The 16,879-nt window shown below is 45.7% G+C and overlaps 1 protein-coding gene across 7 annotated transcripts in view; it reads right to left on the reverse strand.

Annotated features, from left to right (window-relative positions):
• LOC127038134 (IgGFc-binding protein-like) overlaps nt 1-16,879 on the reverse strand; it is a 121,036-nt gene that overhangs the window by 17,938 nt on the left and 86,219 nt on the right. For 4 of the 7 annotated variants that reach the window (XM_050930570.1, XM_050930569.1, XM_050930571.1 and 1 more), the window contains 6 exons: nt 15,863-16,421; nt 11,805-12,133; nt 10,721-11,306; nt 9,244-9,572; nt 2,103-2,676; nt 400-998 (listed from right to left, as the gene is read on the reverse strand). In XM_050930570.1, coding sequence (XP_050786527.1) covers nt 400-998; nt 2,103-2,676; nt 9,244-9,572; nt 10,721-11,306; nt 11,805-12,133; nt 15,863-16,421 — 2,976 coding nt within the window. The remainder of the gene's footprint in view (nt 1-399; nt 999-2,102; nt 2,677-9,243; nt 9,573-10,720; nt 11,307-11,804; nt 12,134-15,862; nt 16,422-16,879) is intronic. The other 3 variants (XM_050930566.1, XM_050930567.1, XM_050930568.1) reach the window with 3 other exon arrangements.

Raw genomic sequence — 16,879 nt, forward strand, 5'->3', positions numbered from 1 at the left:
GCTCAAAGAGGTACAGAGGTAGGAAGTGACTTGTCCTAGGTTATTAAGCCAGTCAGGGGCAGAGACAGGAATAAAAGCCTAAATATCTGAATCCCAGTTCAAACCACTTTTCCAGAGTAGAATGCTGGAGCTTTAGTACTTAGCACCATCTGCTCAAACCCAATAGCCCCCACAGCTGTGATAGAACCTAGGAGTCCTGGCTCCCAGCCCCACCTGCTCCAACCACTGGACACCACTTCCCTCACAGAGCCAGGGATGGAATCCAGAAGTCCTTGCTCCCACCCCCCTGCTCCAACCACTAGATCCCACTCCTTCCCAGAGCTAAGAAGACAACATAGAGCCCCAACAAGAGATCACTGAAATTACTTCCTGTGTTCCCCAGTGATCCTGCGTCCCTACCTGGATCTTACGTGGATGCTCCTGGCTCAAGCTGATGGTCACGTTGTAGACCTCTAAGGTCACTGTTTTGGTGAAGGACACGGCCTTGCTGCCTCGGTTGTTGTTCTCCACTTTAACATTGAATGGGGTGAGTGTGGGGTCCTCGGAGCAGAGAGCCGCGAACTGGTAGATGCAGGTGCCCATAAAATCATAGTTTTTCCCATCAAAGGTGGTGTAGTGAGGGTCTCCAGTACCTATGCAGGTGGGGTAGCTGATTGCATGGCAACCACGGACCCCATTGACCACAGAGCATCTTTCTTTGGCCTTGCAACTGGTCTTCCTGCAAACCACTGTGCCCAGGCTGGGGTCACACCTGCACCGAGAGCGGCAGTTCTCATCGTCCCAGAACTCCTCACTGGGTTTGTAGTAGCGGCCGTTGTAGTCACAGCCACAGCTTGCCACGGGGACACACTTGTCAGTGCTGAGGACGTAACCGTCATTACACTGGCAGGTCTCCACGCAGGGCTCCCGGCAGGAGGAGGGGGCAGTTTGGTCAGAGCAGCTGGCTGGGCAGGCGTTCCCACAGGCCTCGTAGTGGCTGTTCTCAGGGCAGGGCAGGGCTGGGACAGGGTTGGAAAGGGGACATTTAAAAATACAGGAAATAAATGAAACAACCTGCCTAGACGCAGTGAGATCTACAGACAAATTCTTACATGCAGTGCATTATCCATCCTCCATGAAACAGCCAAAAGGAAAAGGACGGTGGAATTAACTTCTGCATTCAGGAACCAAAAGGCCTATATGTCTGCAGCCAAATCTCACAGGCCATGAGTCAGTCAGGGTCAGCACTTGGGTATAAAGAACACTTAGGTCTGCAGGGAGTGCTAGGTAAGAGTACTTTCCCTTGAGTTAGTGCTGACCTTAATGGCACAGTGTGGACTAGGGGGCACTGTTCTGCAAACAAAGGAGACGGATCTGATTAGGAGGTGCTCTCCACTTGTGTCCATGCTGACTCCAATGCCCCAGTGTGGGAGTGGGGTGGAAGGCTCAGTAGGGGATGCTCACTCCTTGGAATCAGTGCTGACTCCAATTCGCAAGGGTGACACTAGGGGACGTCGTACTGCAAGGAGTGGAGTAGGGAGCTCAATAGGTGGTGCTCAGAGTCAGCATTGATCCCTATGCCCAAGAAACCCAGCCATTCACAACCCTATGCTCAGGTCATTCACCATCCCTTCCACCGACAGAATGAACAGATGGGCTAATGGAACTGAGCTGAAACCAGATTTACCATTTCATGGGAAATATCAAGATTTTGGATTTATTTCTGTTCCGAAAGGGAACGAAAATGAAATTCCTGTCCCAGACATTGTTGCAAGTCGATTGAGGTGTTTTATTTTGATAAAATCAAAACACTATTTTCAGATTTCAATCTTATAAAACTTTTTTAAAATGTTTTATATATCTAAAAATAATTAATTTTGTTGTCAACAGTCGTTTCAAAATGAAAAATTGAAATGTTCCATTCTGAAATGTTACTGACACGCTTTGTCTCACACGTTTTGAAATTAAATTTTCTCAAAATCTGAACTTTTTTCTAAAATTTCAAATTTGACAAGAATGGCATTTTTCCTCAAAACTCCGGAGGAATGAAAAACATCCAGGTTTCTCTAGTGACTAGCCCGATCATGCCTGTGTCAGTAAGGACACCAAGCTGTCAGACTCACCGCAGCCAGATGGCATCCTCCAGTCATAGACAGTGGCCCCGTGGTCTCTGCAGGTTGCTGCGTAGGCCTCCAGCGCCTGGCACAAGATTCTCGTAGCGCCCCTGTTCAGACACACGTCATAGATGCACCTATCAAAGAACTCACTGGAGTTCACTCTGGAGTGACACTCTCTGAAGGGCCCTCCCGGTGCTTTGCTGATCAACCCACAGTGACTGTCGCCCCCGTACAGCTTCCTTGTGCTCTCATCACATGTCAGGCAGTTCTCTTGGCAGGAATCCGAGCAAAAAGGATCCTGGTCTTGGACTTTCCAACTAGCAGCCCAGCCCACGATGGAGGAGACTTTGGTGCCGCTGGCTGATGTCATGTCATCTTCAGGGTTCTGGTTGAAGTTCCCACATAGGCCACACGTGGCCCCATAATAGCTGCTGGGGAGGGTGATCAGCAGATGCCAGTCCCAGTTATATGCCACCTGGAGACCAAAGTCCGTCTGCAGGATGGCGCGGAAGCCGCTCTGGTACACTCTGATTTTACCGTCTAACAGTGTCACTGGGAGACTGGTGATCACGCCGTTTAGCTAGAGACAAGGACAGGATGGGGTGTTATTGCTCTGTCATCTTAACTTGTTCTCATTGAATATGTCACCTCACCACTAATTTTGACTGTACCTCATTGTCACTCTAACCAGTGGCATGTACAATAAGGGGACCAAATCCTTCATCATAAGAACATAAGAATAGCCATACTGGGCCAGACCAGGTCCATTTAGCCCAGTATCCTGTCTTCCGACAGTGGCCATTGCAGGTGCCTCAGACGGAATGAACAGAACAGGTAATCATCAAGTGATCCATCTCCTGTCGCCCATTCCCAGCTTCTGGCAAACAGAGGCTAGGGACACCATCTCTGTTCATCCTGACTAATAGCTGTCACTTTTTACCCATTCCTTACTCAGGAAGAACCAGTGAAATCAATGCAAGTTGGCCTGAATATATTAAGAACAGGTTCAACAAACACCTGTCAAGGATGGTCTAGCTATACTTAATATTGCCTCAGCCCAGGGAGATGGACTTAGATGACCTCTTGAGGTGCCTTCTGGCCCTACATTTTTAGAATTCTGTATACAGTACTTATCTATCTACAATATCTACCTACAGTATCTGTCTGTCTGTCTGAAGAATTCTCTGTGTCTCTCTATCCATGCACACAACCTAGCTATATTGATTAGACACCTGCAAAATCTAACCATCCATCCATCCATCAATCTAACCATCCATCCACTGATCTCTCTGTCCACATTATCTAGCTATGTTATTTACCCACCCATGGTATCTATCTACAATATCTAATTATCTAGAAGTGTCTAATACACAACCTGTGATGTTGCACACGATATGATTTTATGAAAAATATGCTAATGAGTGTGAATATAATGTAACTGGAATATGCTTCATGCAAAAGGTCTCTTATAAGGTATCATTACAAATCTTATAATCTATTGAGTGTGGTCATCCTATTTGTATACATGTATCACTCTTGTATCTGAAACTAGAAATATGAAATATAACTCTGAGGGCCTATTGTAATTATGCAAAGTGTGGGCCATTAATGGTGGTTTGGAATCTTGATGGCTCCTATCAACCAGGATAATGGACTGTGGATGGCTCTGTTTGCAGGCAGGCCTTCCTGTGAGTCAGGCTGGGAAGAATTAAGGCTTGGGGTCTTACAGTGACATGTAATCATGTCACCTGAATTGGAATCCATCTTTAACCTGACATTTTTCCATTGAGAAGGAGGGGTGGGAACCCAGAAGGACAAACGATTCCTGCCTTATGCAGAAGATATGTAAGTGGGTGGAACAGAACAAAGGTGGTGGCCATCATGAGAAATCCCCTAGCTATCACCTGAGCTGGATCAAGGGCTGTACCAGGGGAAAGGATTGTGCCCAGACTAGGAAGGCGTCCAGTCTGTGAAAGAAATTTATTGAAACATCTCTGGAGGTGAGATTTTATCTGTATTCAGTTTTATTACTGTACTAGGCTTAGACTTGCATGTTTCATTTTATTTTGCTTGGTAATGCACTTTGTTCTGTCTGTTACTACTTGGAAACACTTAAATCCTACTTTCTGTATTTAATAAAATCACTTTTTACTTATTAATTAACCCAGAGTATGTATTAATACCTGGGCGGGGGCAGGGAGGCAAACAGCTGTGCATATCTCTCTATCAGTGTTATAGAGGGTGAACAATTTATGAGTTTATTTGGGGTTTATTTGGGGTTTGGACCCCTTGGGAGTTGGGCATCTGACTGTTAAAGACAGGAACACTTCTTAAGCTGCTTTCAGTTATATCTGCAGCTTTGGGGCATGTGGTTCAGACCCTGGGTCTGTGTTGGAGCAGACTGACGTCCAGGCTGGCAGGGAAAGCAGGGGCAAAAGTAGTCTTGGCACATAAGCTGGCAACTCTAAAGGGGTTTCTGTGATCCAACCCATCACACAACCCATCTGATATATCTATATGACCCACATGACACTTTGGAAATCTCCAGAATCTAAGCTTTCATTTTTGTTTGTTTGTTTTGTTTGTTTAAAATAATTTTTTGGCCTTTATGGCTGCAAGGAAAACCTTTCAAATGTGCCTCAAGTGTGACTAGTTCGGCAACATCTGCCTGAGTCTGCAGAGAGCCTGAAACGATGACCCTCTAATGGTGTAAACTCCACTGCCTCTACTAAGCAAATCAGAGCATCAACTGTAAAGCACATGGATAACACTTCAGTGACAACACTAGCTATTTATTCCCTGTGTAGCAAAAGTGCTTCCCCTGCATAGAATTATAGGATCATAGGACTAGAAGGGACCTCGAAGGTCATCTGATCCCACCCCCTGCACTCATGGCAGGACTAAGTATTATCTAGACCATCCCTGACAGGTGTTGGTCTAACCTGCTCTTAAAAATCTCCAATGACAGAGATTCCACAAACTCCCTAGGTAATTTATTGCAGTACTTAACTACTCTGACAGTTAGGAAATTTTTCTTAATGTCCAACCTAAACTGTCCTTGTTTAAACTCATTGCTTCTTGTCCTATCTTCAAATGTTAACGAGAATAATTTATCTCTCTTATCCTTCTAACAACCTTTTATGTACTTGAAAACTGTTAGCATGCCCACCCTCCCAGCTCTCAGTCTTCTCTTCTCCAGACTAAACAAATCCAATTTTTTAAATCTTCTCTCATAGGTCATGTTTTTTAGACCTTTAATCATGTTTGTTGCTCTTCTCTAGACTTTCTCCAGTTTGTCCACATATTTCCTGAAATGTGGTGCCCGGAACTGGACACAATATTCCAGTTGAGGCTTAATCAGTGTGGAGTAGAGTGTAAGGGTATAGCAGGTTTCTATGCAACAAATTATACAACTTTTATTAAAGTGCTGGAATTAATCCTCTGTTGTGTGTCCACACTGTGTTCCTTGTGACTGTGGAGCATATCCACATTAGCAGCTCTTGCAATGGCAAAGAGAGCAGTGCATTGTGGTAGCTATCTCACTGTGCAACTGGCCGCAGGGTGCTTTGGGAAGGGTTTGCAATGCCTCATGGGGCAGGCATAGTGTCACATGATGCAGGTTTCCCAATCTCATTGTTTCTTGGGCATCCTACTACATTGCCAGCTGTTTTTCAACTCCCTCCCCAGCTCTCTGCTCAGCAATCTGTCTGTCTGTCTCTGTCTGTCTGCCTCTCTCGCTCTCTCTCTCACACACACACACACACACACACTCTGGCTTCTGTGTTCAATGGCATGAGCATTCCATATTAATGGTTTGCTTTGTGTCTCTGAGCAGATAGGCACAGCATGCAAGGGCTGTCAGAAACGGAGCTTTGAAAGGAGAGTGGTGCATGTCTCCAGAGCAGCTGAGTTCAAAACAATGAGCAGAGCAGCCACTTGAGGGATTATGGGACACTTCTGGAGGTCAATCGATTGCTTTCTGCGCTGTAATGTGTTTACACTGCCAATACTGGAGCCTCTGTGCTTTAAGGCTTATTTACGACTCTCGTCGAGGTATTTTTTTTACAATGCTGCAAGTGAGGTGTTTCTGTGCACTAAGTGCCTTGGCAGTGTGTACACCTCGGGAGTTAGAAAGCTTCTCTACTGCGCAGTAACTTGCCAGTGTAGACAAGGCCTAATAATTACTTCTTGTGTCTTGCTTACAACACTTCTGCTAATGCATCCTAGAATGTTTGCCTTTTTTTGCAACGGTGAATCATGGCATGTACAAATGCATTAACAGAGGCATAGCATGCAAGTCAGGGGAGGTGATAGTATCAGTCTACTTGGCACTGGTTAGGCCTCAGCTGGAGTACTGCATCTTATTTTGGTCACTGCTGTATAGAAAGTATGTAGAGAAACTGGAAAGGATCCAGAGGTGAGCAACAAAGATGACCAAAGCTATGGAATGCAAGTCAGATGAGTAAGGCTACGTTTTAGTCACGGGTATTTTTAGTAAAAGTCATCGATAGGTCACGGGCAATAAATAAAAAGTCACAGCCCCCTGACATGTCCATGACTTTTATAAAAAATACCTGTGACTAAATCTTACCTGCTGGGAGGGGGGCACTCCTGAAGACTGCTGTTGGGGGGGAGAAGTTCCTGCTGCTGTTGGGAGGAACTGCTGGGGGGGAGCTTCGCAGGGTGACGTTTTGGCCGGGGGGGCAGCCCAGGCCCTGCTGCAGCTGGAGTGAGGTGCAGCCTGAGGCCCTGCCACTGCTAGTTCAGATGGGGGAGGCCTGGGTCCCCGCTGCCACTGCAGCTGGTCCCGGACCACTGCACCAGGGCAGCGCTGGGGACCAGTTGCCTGGGGCTGCCAGAGTAGTGCTTGGTGTAGCTAGCCCTGGGGCTTCCTCAGCTGCTGGGTGGTCCTGGAGTCAGCTGCACCAGAACTGCAAAATTCATGGATGTCATGGAAAGTCACGAAAGCCATGACTTCCATGACCTCCATGAATGATTCGCAGCCTTACATATGAAGGAACTGAGTATGTTTAGTTTGCAAAAGAGGAGATGGGGGGATATGATAGCAGTCTTCAAATATGTAAAAGGCTGCCATAAAAAAGATGGAGGGCAGGACAAGAGGCAATGGGTTCAAACTACAGCAGAGCAGATTTAGATTAAATCAGGAAAAACTTCCTAAACAAAAAAAGAGCAGAACAATGGAACAGACTGCCTAGCAGAGGTTGTGGAAGCTCCTTCATAGGAAGTTTTCAAAAGTTTTCATCTGTCTTGGATGATTTAGACACTACATGGCATCATGGCAGGGCGTTAGACTAGGTGATGCTTGAGGTCCCTTCTAACTCTATGGTTCAAGGATTCTATGTGTGGGATAAGCATCCCATCACACCTTGGTCGTTTTAACAGATCAAATGGGGCAAGGACTGGGGCTGAAGCAGCGTGTCTAGAGAACTAGGGGTTGCTAAGAGAATGAGATACAAAGAAAAGGATAAAGGAGATTCACACAGACAGGTCAAGAAAAGAGAATCAGAAACAGGAAGATGCAGAAAATGGAAGAAAAAAGAGACAGAAATATATCTGAGCCTCAAATGGAGCAAATTTTCTCACTGTACAATGAACGGAAAAGGAAGGAAATGAATAATAAATACATAAATTAAAAATTAGTTCCTTCTAGAGATGTGCAAATAATAGATTAGTAATTATGAAAAATTAGGGAAAGAAGTGTTTCAGTCTAACTGAAAAAAAAATCACATTTTTTGGTGAAAAGTGGAAAGAAAATTGTTTCAGGTCAAACAAACCGTTTTTCACTTTTTAAAATATTTGAAATTTGAAAAAAAAAATTAAAAGAAGTTTTGATAAAAAACGTCATTTCAAATGAAAAAACTGAAATGTTTTATTTAAAAAATGTTGAAACAAAACCTTTCAGTTTTTCAGATTTTTTTCTCTGCCAAAATAAGTTGCCAAAACTGATGCAAATTCATGAAAGGTTTCAGTGCACAGAATCTGCATTTTTCACCAAACAAATGTTTTGGATGAAAAATTTTGCCCAGCTCTGGTTAAGAACATAAGAACAGACATACTGAGGCAGACCTGACTTCTGACAGTGGGCAATGCCAGGTGCTTGCAAGTGAATGAACAGAAAAGGGCAATCATTGAGTAATCCATCTTATTGTCCACTCCCAGCTTCTGGTAGTCAGAGGCTAGGGATACCCAGGGCATGGGGTTGCATTCCTGGCCATCTTGGCTAATAGTCATTGATGGATCTATACTCCAGAAACTTATCTATCTCTTTTTTGAACCCCATTATAGTTTTGGCCATAATCCTCTGGCAATGAGTTCCACAGGTTGACTGTGCGCTGTGTGAAGAAGTATTTCCTTTTGTTTGTTTTAAACCTGCTGCCCATTAATTTCATTGGGTGACCTCTGGTACTTGTGCTATGTCAAGGAATAAATTATACTTCCTTATTCAGTTTCTCCACACCATTCATGATTTTCTAGATCTCCATCATATGCCCCCTTAGTCACCTGTTTTCCAAGATGAAAAGTCCCAGTCTTTTTAATCACTCCTCATCTGGAAGCTGTTCCATACTCTTAATCCTTTGTGTTGCCCTTCTCCGTACCTTTTCCAATTCTAATATAACTTTGAGATAGGGCGTTCAGAACTGCATGCAGTATTCAAGGTGTGGTTACTAAATAAAGACTATATTCTCCCTCTGATCTCTGTGCAAACCTCTGATAGGCCATTCTGCTGTGCATATTGGGGAGTATATAGTTCTGAATTTACACTGCAACACATGCACCATAACTAAATATAGAATTCAGCCCTCTACTGAGTCCTGTGATCTATGCCACCTACTCCCATTGATTTCAATGGAGTCATGATTTCACCTCTATTATCAACCTATCCAACACTCCTTTCTTTCTCTGTCCCTTCTATAGGAGGGAGAGTCTTCTCCCATGCATCTTCTAACACCTGAAACAACCGTCCCACCTTGTCCAAGCTTAGAAACGTCACCTGAAAACATCTTTCTTCCCATTTGCCTGTGTTTTTCTCTCTCACATCCCCTGATTCTAGGATACCATTTGTGTGAAAGACACTATGCCAAATCAGCGTGTGTTATAAGGTGCAGTCCTGAAATCGAAGACTTACCCGGACTTTGCCAACTTCCCTCTTGTAGATGGAGATGTTGTACCCGTAGACATAGATGTTGACCACTCGTAGAAAGGAGATGGCCTGGCTGCCTCTGTTATCATTCTTCTCATCAATGGTAAAGGGCTCCAGGGAGTGGTCGTGGCCACAGTACTTGGCAATGGTGTAGGTGCAAGTGCCCTGGAAGTCAAACTTCAGGCCATCAAAGGTATGATAATGTGGGTCCCCCCAGCCCCAGCAAGTTCCCACGTAGTCGGGAACACATGTCGCATGGCCATCCTCTGTCTTGCAAGTCTCCTTGGTCCGGCATTTCAGGGTTTGGCAGGTTTCTGAAAGGAGAAAGCCCAGTGACATCAACAGAGTGGGGGACTCAAGTCAAGTGTCTAGGCCAGGAGAGCAAGATCTGCCATGGGCACAGCATTCATGCAGAACCAACTGAACCAACCAAGGCGTGCTGAGGATACTCAACAGAGCTTGGCTTGCTGCAGGCTCTGGTCCTAGTCCAGTTAAACACTCAACCATATGAGCAGTTCCATTGAAATCAGTGAGGTTTCTCACATGTTTAAAGTTACGCATGTGCTTAAATGCCCCTGGTTCTGATCCATCACACCCTCAATAACCCATTGCTGTGGCACTGACGTAATTGGTTAATTCCCACTGACTCCTTTGGAAGCGGCATTTCAGTCCATACATCGGTGAGCAGGCCTGCCGACAGCATGCGGGGGAAGGGGGCAGTTGCCCAAGGGTCCAGGTAATTTAAAAGGGCCAGGGGGGCCCTGGCTGCTGCTGCACAGCAGCCAGGAGCCCCAGGCCTTTTTAAATCATCCAGGTGGGCCGCACGGCTCCTAGACATATGGGGGGTGGTACTGACAACAGCGAAGGCAGCCAGGCAGGCATGTGGAAGCTCTGGCCATGCCAGAAGAACTCACCCCCCAGCACAGCTGCCCTGGAGCCTGGAATTGCTGTCAGCGGGCATGTCAGTGAGAGCCACATATGCTAGGGGTTAAATTCTGAGAGTTGTAAGCACCTTTGACTCCCATGTATTTCAATGGAAGAAAATGTTAATCTCCTGGATCCCCCTTCCTAAGACCTGGATCACCCACAGCTTTGTTCTTATGCTGTTTCACTCTGAAGATCACTAGAAATGTTCCACAGACTCCTATGGCCCATAGACATTAAACTACACCATTGCCTGCTTGCTAGATACGTTGCACTTAAAGCCAAATTGCAGATAAGCTACCTGTGTCTATCATGCTTTCAGGCTTGCAAGTTCTTCGAGACTACTAAGGTACACTTAACCAAACAAAGGAAACCCTTCAGAATAGAGGGAGCTTTACTCTAAGAATCAGTGCAGACCCCAAAGCCCCAGGAACCTGGGTATTCCCATCCCCATGCTCAGGTCACTCACCATCCCCTCCATCAACAGGGTAAACTGTCAGATTAGTCCCATTGCCATCTGCTTTGACAGAATACCAACCTCGAGATTCATCACAGCTGGACGGCGTCCTCCAGTCATAGACAGTGACTCCATGGTCCCTGCAGGAGTCTGCATAGGCCTCCAGTGATGCACACAGAATGGTCTTGTCCTGTTCATTCAGACACACGTCATAAATGCAGTTATCAAAGATCTTGTCGGGGCTCACCCTGGAGTGACACTCTCTGAAGGGCCCTTCCGGTGCTTTATTTATCACCCCGCAGTGACTGTCATCCCCATACAGCTCTCTCTTACTCTCATCACACATTGGGCAAGTCTCTTGGCAATAATCCCAGCAAAAGGGGTCCCGGTCTTGGACTTTCCAACTGGTAGCCCAATCCACGATGACGGAGACTTTGATGCCATTGGAGGACATCATGTCGTCTTCTGGGTTCTGGTTGAAGTTCCCACAAAGACCGCACACGGCACCATAATAGCTGCTGGGGAGGGTAATTTCCAGATGCCAGTTCTTGTTGTACCCCACCCGGAGGCCAACGTCTGTCTGCATGACGGTGCTGAGGCCTTTCTGGTATAGTCTGATTTTACCGTCTTTCAGCGTCACTGGGAGATTGGTGATCACACCGTTTAGCTAGAGACCGACAGGAGGGGAGGAACACAAAGCACATTATTCTTCTTTCATCCTCACTTGCTATTACTCCAACTATCTCCTCACCATTCTCTAACCACCAGCAAGTAAAATAATCGTCAAATACTAAATCACTGTTTACCCATTCCTTACTCAAGAAGAACAATGAAATCAATCCAAAGTCCCTGAATAAACATAGTATTTATCTAGCTTCACTATCTACCTACAGTATCTGTTTCCAGAATTCCCTATATCTCTATATAGATTCTACCTATCTGAAAAGCTATCAATCTAGCCGCAAAGTCTTGGTTTTGCTATCTATCTATCTATCTATTATAAGGTTTTCAAATATATAAATGAGATGTATTTATGTACTTTTATTGCCACATGACATATTCAGCTGACAACATCTGTTTGGGATTCTGTTTGTGTGAGACACTATACAAAAGTACTGTGCTTTGTAACTTGAAAAGTGCCAGAACCCTGAGCTGGGAGACTCACCCGGACTTTGCCAACTTCCCTCTTGTACATGGAGATGTTGTACCCATAGATGTAGACATTGGTCACTCGCAGAAAGGAGATATCCTGGCTTTCCCTATTGGCGTTCTTCTCATCAATGGTGAAAGGCTCCAGAGTGGCGTCACTTCCACAGTATTTGGTCAGGGTGTAGGTGCAGGTGCCCTGGAAGTCAAACTTCAGACCATCAAACGTTTGGTAGTTCATGTCCCCTGAGCCCAGGCAGGTTCCCATGTAGTCAGGAATACATGATGCATGGCCATCCTCAGTCCGGCATGTCTCTTTGGTTCTGCATTTCAGAGCTTTGCAGGCATCTGAAAGAAAAAATTTTGGACATATCAACATGGCAGGGAACTCAAGTCCAGCATCTAGGTTCCTAAGTGCTACAGTAGTATAAATAATAATAATAATAATAATAATAATAATAATAATAATAATCTATATATAATAAAGCAGTAAGGCATGCACCTATGGCATGCCAAGAGACTTAGAACATTGTGAGTTAGAGGTATCTCAACCAACCATCACCCTTACTCTACACCTAGTTTGTATACAACAATTTCATTGGTTGTAATGAGTCAGTGATATAAGGGAGCCTGCCCCACAGTTCTTTAAAGATTGATTCATCACCTGTACAACTTAACACAAACTCTCCAACGCAGTCCACATGCCCAAACAAATCAACACAAAATCCCCAAACATGATCCCCCAGACACACCATCCCCTCATTTGTCACCCACACAGTTCAACACAAAATTCTTCAGCCCAGTCCCCCGATACAAATTAACACAACCACACAGCCAGCACATGATAAACCCAACACATCGCTTCTCATTACAGCACATACTCCTCTGTCACCACCTTCCAAAATTTCTCAACACAACACAAACACTTGCCCACCTATATTTAGGCTTGCTATAAAACAATAAGCATCAGTGACAAAGCTGTGGGTTATCAATTAATAACAATAATGATAGCATGGGAGAGCCAGACTGGTCATGAGCACAACCTTCATGTGGAACCAGCTAAGTCAGCCATTGCATGCTGAGCGGATGGCAAGTCCACGATAGTCAACAGAACCTGGCTTGCTGCAAGTTATAGTCCCAATCCAGCAAAGAATTTAACCATGTGAGTAGTTCCATTGAAATCAGTGAGGCTACTCACATGCTTAAAGTTATTCATGTGCCTAGGTCCATATGTCTCTGATCCAGCAACACGCTGAGCACCCTCAATAAGTTGTTTCTGTGGCACTGAATTCATTGGTGAATTCCCATTGACTCCAGTGGGACTAGGATTTCAGTCCATAAGGCCTGGTGTACACTACACGTTTATACCGAATTTAGCAGCGTTAAACCGATTTAACCCTGCACCCATCCACACAACGAAGCCCTTTATATCGATATAAAGGGCTCTTTGAACCGGTTTCTGTACTCCTCCCCGATGAGAGGAGTAGCGCTGAAATCGGTATTGCCATGTCAGATTAGGGTTAGTGTGGCCGCAAATCGACGGTATTGGCCTCTGGGCGGTAGCCCACAGTGCATCATTGTGACCGCTCTGGAAAGCAATCTGAACTCAGATGCACTGGCCAGGTAGACAGGAAAAGCTGTGCGAACTTTTGAATTTCATTTCCTGTTTGCCCAGCATGAAGCTCTGATCAGCACGGGTGACGATGCAGTCCCAAACCCAAAAAGAGCTCCAGCATGGACCGTATGGGAGATACTGGATCTGATTGCTGTATGGGGAGACAAATCTGTTCTATCAGAGCTCCATTCCAGAAGACGAAATGCCAAAGCATTTGAAAAAATCTCCAGGCTATGATAGACAGAGGCCACAGCAGGGACTCAACACAGTGCTGTGTGACAAGCATAATGGAAAGCCAAAGAATCAAATGGATGCTCATGGAGGGAGGGAGGGGAGACTGAGGACTCCAGCTATCCCACAGTTCCCGCAGTCTCCGAAAAGCATTTGCATTCTTGGCTGAGCTCCCAATGCCTGTAGGGTCAAAAACATTGTCCCAGGTGGTTCAGGGTATATCTCGTCAATTTACCACCCCTCCCCCCCATGAAAGAAAAGGGGAAAAAAATCGTTTCTTGCCATTTTTCAATGTCACCGCATGTCTACTGCATGCTGCTAGTAGACGCATTGCTGCGGCACTGAACAGCAGCATCCCCTTCCCTTCCTTTCCTGATGGCAGACGGTACAAAATGGAGGAAAACCATCATCATCCCGTGAGTGCTCCTGGCTGGCCTCGGTGAGCTTGGCCGGGGGCGCCTGTGTAAAAATGGGAATGACTCCCTCTCATTCCTGGCCGACGGTGCAAAATGCTGGGTAAGCGTCCTCATCATAGCAGCTGGAGCCTGAGCTCCATCAGCCTCCCCCCTCCTTTCGTGTCTAAAGAAAAGATTCTGTACTCCCTGGACTATCATAGCAGCTGGAGGCTGCCTCCCCCTCATTTTATCTTGATAAAAAGTCAGTGTTTCTTATTCCTGCATTCTTTATTATTTCATCACACAAATGGAGGGACACTGCCACGGTAGCCCAGGAGGGGTGTGGGAGGAGGGAAGCAACAGCTGGGGTTGTTCACGGGCACCCCCTAGAATTGCATGGAGTTCATCATTTCTGCGGGATCTCTGGGGCTCTGACCCAGAGCGGCTGTGCTCTCTGGTTCTCTAGTAGACTTGCCCCATATTCTAGGCAGGACTGACTCTATTTTTAGACAAAACATAAAAAAGGGAATGACCCAGGGACTCATTCCCATTTTTGTCCACACATCTCCGGCCAACCTAAGCAAGGCCAGCCAGAAGCACCCATGACAGCAGCAGACAGTACAAAATGATTGATAACTGTCATCATCACTTTCCAATTGCAAACGGTACAAAATGATTGATAACCGTCATCTCATCGCCAATTTACAATGGCAGACGGTGCAATAGGGATGGTAACCATCTCTGCTACCTTGCAAAGACAAATGAATGCTGCTGTGTAGCGCTGCAGTACCGCCTCTGTCAGCAGCATCCAGCACACATACGGTGACAGTGACGAAAGGCAAAACAGGCTCCATGGTTGCCATTCTATGGCATCTGCCAGGGCAATCCAGGGAAAAAGGACGTGAAATGATTGTCTGCCGTTGCTTTCACGGAGGAAGGAATGAGTGACGACATTTACCCAGAATCACCCACAACACTGTTTTTGCACCATCAGACATTGGGATCTCAACCCAGAATTCCGATGGGCGGGGGAGACTGCGGGAACTATGGGATAGCTACGGGATAGCTACCCACAGCGCAACGCTCCAGAAATCATCACTAGCCTAGGTACATGGACGCACACCGCTGAGTTAATGTGCTTAGTGTAGCCGCGTTCACTCGACTTTATACAATCTGTTTCACAAAACCGGTTTATGTAAAATCTGAATAATCCCGTAGTGTAGACATACCCTGAGTCAGCAAGGGCTGCAGATGCTAAGAGTCAAATTCTGAGAGGTTTAAGCACCTTGAGATATCATGCATTTCAATGGGAGAAGAACATCTCATGGAGCTGCCTCCCCTCTTAACTCCACAATTATCTACAGCTGCTTCACTCTGAAGACCACCAAAAAAGTTCCACAGCCCCCTATACTCCATAGACACTTAGAAACACTGAACTCCACCATTGTCAGCTTGCCAGATACATCACACTTATAGGGTATATATACATAGGAGACTTGGGCAGCAACTTTGCATCCACACTGATATTTTTAGATATCGATCTCAAGCCAAGTGAGTGTGTGAAAGTCCACCTGAGCTGAGAATTATGCCTCCCAGCTGCTGTGTACATGTACACTAGCCACCTGAATCAGTGATTGTTTTAAATCTCATTAACTAACAGGGCCAGGCAGGTTAGCTCTTGGCTGAATGACTGCTAGGGGGAGCTCTACTCTAAGAGTCAGTGCTGACCCCAGTACCTCAGGAATCCTGGATATTTCCATCCCCATGCTCATCAACAAAGTAAACAGATAGACTACAGCTACCATAGTCAATAAGAAACCAAGCTGCCAGACTCACCGCAACTGGACGGCGTCCTCCAGTCATCGACAGTGACCCCATGCCTCCTGCAGGCATTCGCGTAGGCCTCCAGCGCCTCACACAGAATGCTCTTGTCCCCCTCATTCAGACACATGTCATAGATGCAGCTGTCAAAGAAGTCATCAGCGCTCACCCTGGAGTGACACTCTCTGAAAGGCCCTCCCGGTGCTTTACTGATCACCCCACAGTGACTGTCATCCCCATACAGATCACACTTTGGGCAAGTCTCTTGGCAATAATTCCAGCAAAGGGGGTCCCGATCTTGGACTTTCCAACTGGCAGCCCAGTCCATGATGGAGGAGAAGCTGGTGCCTTTGGATGCCATTATGTCATCGTCTGGATTCTGGTTGAAGTTCCCACATAGGCCGCATGTGGTCCCATAATAGCTGCTGGGGAGGGTGATCGCTATATGCCAATTTTTGTCATATGCAATCTGGAGGCCGAAGTCCGTCTGCAGAACGGTGCTGAGATCTTTCTGGTACAGTTTGATTTTACCGTCTTTCAGTGTCACTGGGAGACTGGTGATCACACTGTTCAGCTAGAGACAGAGAGGAGGGGGGAGGTATGATAGGTGTAATTGCTCTTTCATCCTCACTTGTTCTTACTGCAACTGTAACCCTGCCACTCATTTTGGCTGTAAATCATTGTCACTTCAACCAGTGGCACGTGACAGAATCACTGAAATCAATTATCAGAGGGGCGACCGTGTTAGTCTGGATCTGTAAAAAGCAACAAAGAATCCTGTGGAACCTTAAAGACTAACAGAAGTATTGGAGCATGAGCTTTCCTGGGTGAATACCCACTTCGTCAGATGCACGTAATGGAAATATCCAGAGGCAGGTTTAAATATGCAGGCAAGAATCAATGTGACTTTCCCTGAATAAACACAGTATGTATGTAGCTACACTATCTACCAGTTTCTATTTGTCTGCATATTATCTATCTATCTATCTATCTATCTATCTATCTATCTATCTATCTATCTATCACAACAAT

The sequence above is a fragment of the Gopherus flavomarginatus genome, chromosome 20, assembly GCF_025201925.1.
Source record: "Gopherus flavomarginatus isolate rGopFla2 chromosome 20, rGopFla2.mat.asm, whole genome shotgun sequence".
In the NCBI taxonomy this organism is placed as follows: domain Eukaryota; kingdom Metazoa; phylum Chordata; order Testudines; family Testudinidae; genus Gopherus; species Gopherus flavomarginatus.